At 35.8% G+C, this 9,253-nt stretch overlaps 1 protein-coding gene across 1 annotated transcript; it reads left to right on the forward strand.

The window, feature by feature from the left end:
* Nucleotides 1-5,332: 5,332 nt before the first annotated feature.
* LOC141406769 (ATPase inhibitor mai-2, mitochondrial-like) lies at nucleotides 5,333-8,836 on the forward strand. The gene is made up of 2 exons (XM_073992774.1): nucleotides 5,333-5,525; nucleotides 8,424-8,836. Exons 1-2 carry the CDS (start codon nucleotides 5,473-5,475, stop codon nucleotides 8,632-8,634), a joined length of 264 nt encoding a protein of 87 aa, XP_073848875.1. The 5' UTR covers nucleotides 5,333-5,472; the 3' UTR covers nucleotides 8,635-8,836.
* Nucleotides 8,837-9,253: the final 417 nt, after the last annotated feature.

Here is a 9,253-nt window from a genome sequence, read left to right on the forward strand (position 1 = left end):
TTTTCCAACAATATCCCACCACTAGGCGTGGATTTTTTATAAATATTTTTCCAACAATATCCCACCACTAGGCGTGGATTTTTTATAAATATTTTTCCAACAATATCCCACCACTAGGCGTGGATTTTTTATAAATATTTTTCCAACAATATCCCACCACTAGGCGTGGATTTTTTATAAATATTTTTCCAACAATATCCCACCACTAGGCGTGGATTTTTTATAAATATTTTTCCAACAATATCCCACCACTAGGCGTGGATTTTTTATAAATATTTTTCCAACAATATCCCACCACTAGGCGTGGATTTTTTATAAATATTTTTCCAACAATATCCCACCACTAGGCGTGGATTTTTTATAAATATTTTTCCAACAATATCCCACCACTAGGCGTGGATTTTTTATAAATATTTTTCCAACAATATCCCACCACTAGGCGTGGATTTTTTATAAATATTTTTCCAACAATATCCCACCACTAGGCGTGGATTTTTTATAAATATTTTTCCAACAATATCCCACCACTAGGCGTGGATTTTTTATAAATATTTTTCCAACAATATCCCCACAACTAGGCGTGGATTTTTTACAAATATTTTTCCAACAATATCCCCACAACTAGGCGTGGATTTTTTACAAATATTTTTCCAACAATATCCCCACAACTAGGCGTGGATTTTTTATAAATATTTTTCCAACAATATCCCACCACTAGGCGTGGATTTTTTATAAATATTTTTCCAACAATATCCCACCACTAGGCGTGGATTTTTTATAAATATTTTTCCAACAATATCCCACCACTAGGCGTGGATTTTTTATAAATATTTTTCCAACAATATCCCACCACTAGGCGTGGATTTTTTATAAATATTTTTCCAACAATATCCCACCACTAGGCGTGGATTTTTTATAAATATTTTTCCAACAATATCCCACCACTAGGCGTGGATTTTTTATAAATATTTTTCCAACAATATCCCACCACTAGGCGTGGATTTTTTATAAATATTTTTCCAACAATATCCCACCACTAGGCGTGGATTTTTTATAAATATTTTTCCAACAATATCCCACCACTAGGCGTGGATTTTTTATAAATATTTTTCCAACAATATCCCACCACTAGGCGTGGATTTTTTATAAATATTTTTCCAACAATATCCCACCACTAGTCGTGGATTTTTTATAAATATTTTTCCAACAATATCCCACCACTAGGCGTGGATTTTTTATAAATATTTTTCCAACAATATCCCACCACTAGGCGTGGATTTTTTATAAATATTTTTCCAACAATATCCCACCACTAGGCGTGGATTTTTTATAAATATTTTTCCAACAATATCCCACCACTAGGCGTGGATTTTTTATAAATATTTTTCCAACAATATCCCACCACTAGGCGTGGATTTTTTATAAATATTTTTCCAACAATATCCCACCACTAGGCGTGGATTTTTTATAAATATTTTTCCAACAATATCCCAACACTAGGCGTGGATTTTTTATAAATATTTTTCCAACAATATCCCACCACTAGGCGTGGATTTTTTATAAATATTTTTCCAACAATATCCCACCACTAGGCGTGGATTTTTTATAAATATTTTTCCAACAATATCCCACCACTAGGCGTGGATTTTTTATAAATATTTTTCCAACAATATCCCACCACTAGGCGTGGATTTTTTATAAATATTTTTCCAACAATATCCCAACACTAGGCGTGGATTTTTTATAAATATTTTTCCAACAATATCCCAACACTAGGCGTGGATTTTTTATAAATATTTTTCCAACAATATCCCACCACTAGGCGTGGATTTTTTATAAATATTTTTCCAACAATATCCCACCACTAGGCGTGGATTTTTTATAAATATTTTTCCAACAATATCCCACCACTAGGCGTGGATTTTTTATAAATATTTTTCCAACAATATCCCACCACTAGGCGTGGATTTTTATACCCTCAGCATTTATGCTAACGAGGGTATATACACTTTCATACGGGCAAAATGTGCCTCATCGAAATAATGGTTTTAGACCCCAAGTATGTTTGGACGAAATGTGTTTCAGACAATTTGGACTCGATTGAGCAATGTCCGTCCGTCTGTCTTTCTGGCTGGCTGGAGCGCACGATAACTCGCGAACGGATCAACCGATTCGATCCAAAATTTGGCTTACGTAATACTTTGTCCAAACTTAGTTTAAGTTCGAAGATGGGCTACATCGGTCCACTCCTTCCGGTACCTCTCCCACAAAAGTTCGAAAATGTTCGGAAAATTTGTGCGCACGATAACTCTTGAAGGGAGTAACCGATTTGATCCATACTTTGCACATCGTGAAATTTCTACTAAACTTAGATGAGGTTCCAAAATGGACTCAATCGGTCCACTCCTTCGGGTACCTCCCACACAAAATTTCGGATAGGTTCAGATTAGGACCTGCGCTAGAATCGCTTTGGTTTTTGTTGCAACAACTTGTATTCATTGCCCTTCCATACGACGGTACAAGTTTAATCAGGGGCAAGTCCATACTTCCTGAGAAAGTAGCCTGAAAGTTTCAAAAAACCCCTATGACACCGTGTGTAGTGGATGGAGCGCAAGATAACTCTCGAACGGATCTGCCGATTCGGTCCAAAATTTGGCCTTCGTAATATTTTGTCCAAACATAGTTTAAAATTGAAGATAAGCCATGTCGGTCCACTCCTTCAGGTACCTCCCCCACAAAAGTTCAAAAATGTTAGGAAAAATTGTGGGAGTGACCGATGTAATCCATACTTTGCACATCCTAATATATCTACCAGATATAAATCAGGTTCGAATATGGACTATATTTGTCAACTCCTTCTGGTGGTACCTCTCACACACAATTTCGGATAAGTCCACTTTAAGGCCTGCTCGCGAATCATTTTGATTTTTGTTCAAGCGATTTGCGTTCGCTACCTCTATTACAACGGTAAAAGTTTTTTCAGGGGCAAATCATATTTCTTAGGAAACAGCCCGAAAGGTGTAAAAAATCCCTATGTCACCATATGTGGCTGTCGGAGAGCACTATAACTCTTGCACTGTTCAACCGATTTGGTCCAACATTTGGTCTTTGTCATATTATATCCAAACTTAGTTTCATGGGGCAATACCGGTACACAACTTCCGGTACTTCTCCCCAATATTTAAAAAATGTCACTAAAATGCTAGAATGATATCACTTGTATGGGGCAACCAATTTGGTACAAGCTTTGGATCTCCTAATATTTTGTCAAAATTTAGTTTAACTTCTAAAATGGCCCATATCGGTCCTCCCTAAGGATACCTCCCCCACAAAGGTTCAACATTTGTGTCTTATAGTACATTTATATATAATTAGATTTAACAAACCCACTGGATTTCAAATGTCAATTCCATAAATCCTCATAAAGAAGGTTAACCCTGCAAAAGGCTATAATATAAACATGGCCTTAGTGCAGTTAATTCATAATCCACATTTTTTCGGCAAGTTCAAATGTACAAAAAGGGCCACAAAATTCTGAAGAGACATTAAACACATTCGATCTGTCCGTAGGTGAAAGTTTCACTTCACATTGGCTGAGGGTATATACATATCTGTCGGCAAAGCCGACTGGCACTTTTTTACTTGTTTACTGCTAAACCTAAATAACGACGGGACGTACACAAATATTTCATTAACCTACCAAAACAACGCTCTCTGAGCGTCCGTATTACCCAAATACGTTGAATCCCAAATCACATTTAAAACATAAAATCCGCGACCGAAACTTACTTAAATGTTTTCATTCGTAAAACAAATAATTTTCCTTTGCAATGAATTGTATGTATTTCATGTTTTGTTGGGCTTTTGTTTTTAAAATCCCAGTAGAAAGTGTCTTTAAGACAACATTGACGAATCGTGCACGACATTTCCAATTCGTTCACGACTCTTTGCAGACAGCCCTTTGGGATCGTTGACGACAATTTCACACAAGTGTCCCAGTATTCATGCACGACAACTTTGGCGACAGGGTAAGCGAAGTTGTCGTCGACGACGATCTAGATGACTAAAATCCCCGTATTTCGTCGACGACTGTTTCACAGACCCTGTCTTGCTACTAGTCATCGATGACCCAACTAAAGACAATTTCGTTTATGTTGTCTTGTGTCAAATTTTTAGTTTTATTTAATTATAAAATATATAAATTTTACAAAATAAATTAGTTAAATAATTAATAATACTTAGCTGCCGTATGTTCTGCAATCCACCATTTTCTTCCAGCTTTACCACGCCTTAATCTTCTTAACGCAACTGAACGAAAAGCGACCTCTTTTTATTTTTGGATTCTGCAAAAAGAAATAATTTTAAATGAATATTGTGAATATCTCCTAAATATTCTAAAATCTTACCATATACCACAGGCTTTGTATTTTACAGTCGGTGGAATTTTCAATGTTCTTCAACCTAAATGCACCTATTCAAAAAATAACTACAATTAATTTTAAAGCATTTAATTCTATTTATTCCAACTTACCGTTTTCTGCATAATTCAGGTTGTATTAATAAAAATTGTTTAATCGGTAACGCGGTTTCCGAATTTTGTGACTTTATAATTGTATATTTATTACAAATCAAAAATTGTATATCTGAATAAATATGTATACAATTGTTTCAAAGCACACTTTGAGCATTTTTCGGTTTGTTGCCAAGACACAATGCAAGACATGGTCATGCAAGTTGTCGTACATGACAATTTCGGAACATTCGTCAACGAATCGTCGATGAAAATGTCATCGAAGACACGATTTTCTATTGGGATACAAAACACACACACATACAAACAATAACGTTCTGTCAAAGTTCAACTTTTTCAACTTACAAAAAGTATACGCCCGACGTATTTCGGTAGTTTTCCTTTATGTTATCAGAAAAATAGTAAAAATTAGTAGATTCTTGCAGTTCTGGAACAGGCCACATGTGTTCTACTTTTTTCACCACACACGCCCTGGTATCTTTATGTTGTTGGGGAAATTACAACAAAAATAATTTTTTTTTATAAAGGGATTTGACACTTCATATTCGAACAGCTGGTGTGATACCACTACCTTGGTAATTGTGCCATGGGCCATACAAATATTTTTCCAACAATATCACCACAACTAGGCGTGGATTTTCTACAAATATTTATTAGTTCGATGCCATGGTTCGATGATTTTGTAACGAATTTCACAACTAATTATATTTATGCCATTAAAATAATAATACTTTGGCAACCCTATCAAATTATTGCAAATAAAAATAAACAAATGATTAAACATCGCATCGTCAACAACCATTCACAATAGACAAAAATAGCAATCGGCTCAGTGAGTGGTGCTTTTCTGTTGCAATCGCAGAGACAATTTGTGAAATATTTTGAAAATTAAAATTGCTATCTATTATAAAAGTCAAACCAAATAGAACTCGTATTCCAGTATGTTATTGACATTGAGGCGCATAACACAACGTTTATATCCCAAGCAGATACAGTAAGTATTCCACCGTTTGTGAATTTCTTTCTCCGCATCACAAAATTTAGGTCACTAAAACGTTACATAAGTTAATTCATTTTTATACCCTCCACCATAGTATGGAGGGTATATTAAGTTTGTTTTTCCGTTTGTAACGCATTGAAATACTCATTTGCGACCCTATAAAGTATATATATTCTTGATCAGGATAAAATTCTAAGTCGATCTGAGCACGTCCGTCCGTCCGTCCGTCCGTCTGTGGTAATCACTCTAGCATCCACAAAAATAGAGATAGGACGCTGAAATTTTGGGAAAATGCGTCTTTTGTTTGCAGGCAGGTCAAGTTCGATGATGGGCTATATCGGTGCACGTTTTGGTATAGCCCCCATATAACGGTACCCCCGATTTACGGTATTTTGACGTTTTTAGCTACATTTTCAAACCGATTTGGCTATAATTTGACATTTAGGGTTCTTAAGTGTCAACAAACATATATAACAAAACTTGTGGACATAGGTCCACGTTTTGGTATAGCCCCCATATAACGGTACCCCCCGATTTGCGGTATTTTGACGTTTTTAGCTACATTTTTAGACCGATTTAGCTATAATTTGAAATTTAGGGTTCTTAAGTATCAATAAACTTATATAACAAAAGTTGTGGACATAGGTCCACGTTTTGGTATAGCCCCCATATAACGGTACCCCCCCGATATACGGTATTTTGACGTTTTTAGCTACATTATCAGACCGATGTAGCTATAATTTGACATTTAGGGTTCTTAAGTGTTAATAAACTTATAAATTAGAAGTTGTGGACATAGGTCCACGTTTTGGTATAGCCCCCATATAACGGTACCCCCCGATTTACGGTATTTTGACGGGTTTAGCTACATTTTCAGACCGATTTAGCTATAATTTGACATTTGAAGTTCTTAAAAGTCAATAAACTTATATAACAAAAGTTGTGGACATAGGTCCACGTATTGGTATAGCCCCCATATAACGGTACCCCCCGATTAACGTTATTTTGACGGGTTTAGCTATATTTTCAGACCGATTTAGCTATAATTTGACATTTGAAGTTCTTAAATGTCAATAAACTTATGTGACAAAACTTGTGGACATAGGTCCACGTTTTGGTATAGCCCCCATATAACGGTACCCCCCGATTTACGGTATTTTGACGTTTTTAGCTACATTTTCAGACCGATATAGCTATAATTTGACATTTAGGGTTCTTAAGTGTAACTAAACTTATGTGACAAAACTTGTGGACATAGGTCCACGTTTTGGTATAGCCCCCATATAACCGTACCCCCCGATTTGCGGTATTTTGACGTTTTTAGCTACATTTTTAGACCAATTTAGCTATAATTTGAAATTTAGGGTTCTTAAGTACCAATAAACTTATATAACAAAAGTTGTGGACATAGGTCCACGTTTTGGTATAGCCCCCATATAACGGTACCCCCCGATATACGGTGTTTTGACGTTTTTAGCTACATTATCAGACCGATGTAGCTATAATTTGACATTTAGGGTTCTTAAGTGTTAATAGACTTATAAATTAGAAGTTGTGGACATAGGTCCACGTTTTGGTATAGCCCCCATATAACGGTACCCCCCGATTTGCGGTATTTTGACGTGTTTAGCTACATTTTCAGACCGATGTAGCTATAATTTGACATTTAGGGTTCTTAAGTGTAACTAAACTTATATAACAAAAGTTGCGGACCTAGGTCCAAGTTTTGGTATAGCCCCCATATAACGGTACCCCCGATTTACGGCATTTTGACGTTTTTATCTACATTTTCAGACCGATTTAGCTATCAATTGACATTTAGGGTTCTTAAATGTCAATAAACTTATATAACTAGTGGACATATGTAGGTCCATGTTTTGGAATAGCCCCCATATAACGTTACCGCCCGATTTCAGGTATGTTGAGAATTTTACCAACAAGTTTTAACCGAATTAGCTGTAATTTGAACATTTGACATTTGAAATTCTTAGTGGTCACCACACCTCTCCACCAAAAATTGTCAAGAAAGCCCCCATATAACGGTACCTCCCGATTTTCAGTAATTTGATGATTTTAGCTACAATATTAAACCGAACAAGCAGTAATTTGACATTTGAAGTTCTTAGTGGTCACAACACATCTCCATCAAAAATTGTCAACATAGGTCCATGTTCGGATATAGCTCCCATGTAACGGTACCTCCCAATTTTCAGTAATTTGGCAATTTTAGCTACAATTCTTAACAGAACTAACTGTAATTTGACATTTGAAGGTTGTAGTGGTCACAACACATCTGCATCAACAATTTTCAACATAGCCCCAATATAACGATACTTCCCTATTTTCAGTACTTTGAGGATTTTACTTAAAATGTTTAACAAAACAAACCTCCCGATTTTCCGTACCTTAGCTTTATTTTTTGGACGAACTTTCTGTAATTTGAAATTTGAAAGTCAACACAAATTCTGCAACAAAAATTGTTCATTTAAGTTCAGCTGTTGATGACATTTGAAGTTCCCACGTTATGTACCGATTTTCGTTATTTTGAGGATTCTAGCTAAATTTTTTAACCGAATTAGGAGTTATTTGACATTAAAGGCTCCCATCAAAAACTGTCAACATAGGCCCATGTTTTATTATAACCCCTATATAACGGTACCTCCCAATTTCTAGCCCACCAAAAATTGTCAACAGTTAGATATAGGCACCATAAAAAAGGGCCTTCCGAATGAAGCATTTTATGTACATTATCTGACATTTTAACGTACTCACTTAAAGTTGGGGACAGGAATGAATATTTTATGGTGGAGGGTATGAAAAGTTCGGCCCGGCCGAACTTAATGCTTTTTTACTTGTTAATTTTATTCTAATGTTAATTTCACTTATTTTTAGTATTTCAAAAATGTCTCAAATCGGTGAATTGGGTAGTGGAGCAGGTAAAGGTGGGGGTGGCGGTGGATCCATCCGTGAAGCCGGTGGAAGTTTTGGTAAAATGGAAGCAGCTAGAGAAGAGGAATTTTTCTATAAACAACAAAAGGAACAACTTAAGAATTTGAAAACCAAAACAGAAGAAACTGCTAAACCGGCCGAGCAAAAGAAATGAAGAGGGAGAATCAGAGAACGTAGATGAGAAAAAGAGCTGGTTTTGCTAGAGTGACCAGACCACAGTCGAATGTTTTTAATTTTATTTTAAATTTAAATGCTTATATATTTGAATTAAATTGTTGTTCTGTTTAAAGAATGTTAAAATTAGAAATGCAATTTAGAATCTTTTGAATAAACAGTTAAATTTTTTTAAATAACAGGTAATTTTTTGACCGACATAAGCATCGCTTGTGGTTTACGAATTCATGTTTGAGTGGAATGCGATTTGAGGCTGACATCCATAGTATACCTCCTTGTTGATTCCGCAAACCCCCATTGGACATGTTGGGTACCAGCTTTATGCTACCCAGATGCAATGGGTAGCCCCTCCTTGAAATCAATGTTCTCATGATGAATCTTCATTTCTCCTGTTCCTAATATGGGCGATCGGCAGCTTTCCAATGGCTTGTTGATTTTCCATTTTTATGCGGATGGTTCTTTAAACTCAATGTAAGGTGATACTTTCACTGTATTACTTTCGAATGATGAACATCTTTGCATGTACGCCCTTCATTCATGCGAATGCGCAGTATTTTTGTAAACAATGTCATAAATGAGCTACCTAACTCGAAAGTTCA

Source organism: Musca autumnalis, unplaced genomic scaffold, assembly GCF_047663935.1.
Source record: "Musca autumnalis isolate F117 unplaced genomic scaffold, ASM4766393v1 scaffold_5, whole genome shotgun sequence".
Taxonomy (NCBI): domain Eukaryota; kingdom Metazoa; phylum Arthropoda; class Insecta; order Diptera; family Muscidae; genus Musca; species Musca autumnalis.

Excerpts from the sequence above, each read along its gene's own strand:
- LOC141406769 (XM_073992774.1), top strand. The coding sequence starts at position 5,473 with ATGTTATTGACATTGAGGCGCATAACACAACGTTTATATCCCAAGCAG. Across the intron at positions 5,526-8,423 it reads TTATATCCCAAGCAGATACA|TATTTCAAAAATGTCTCAAA; the intron begins GTAAGTATTCCA and ends ACTTATTTTTAG.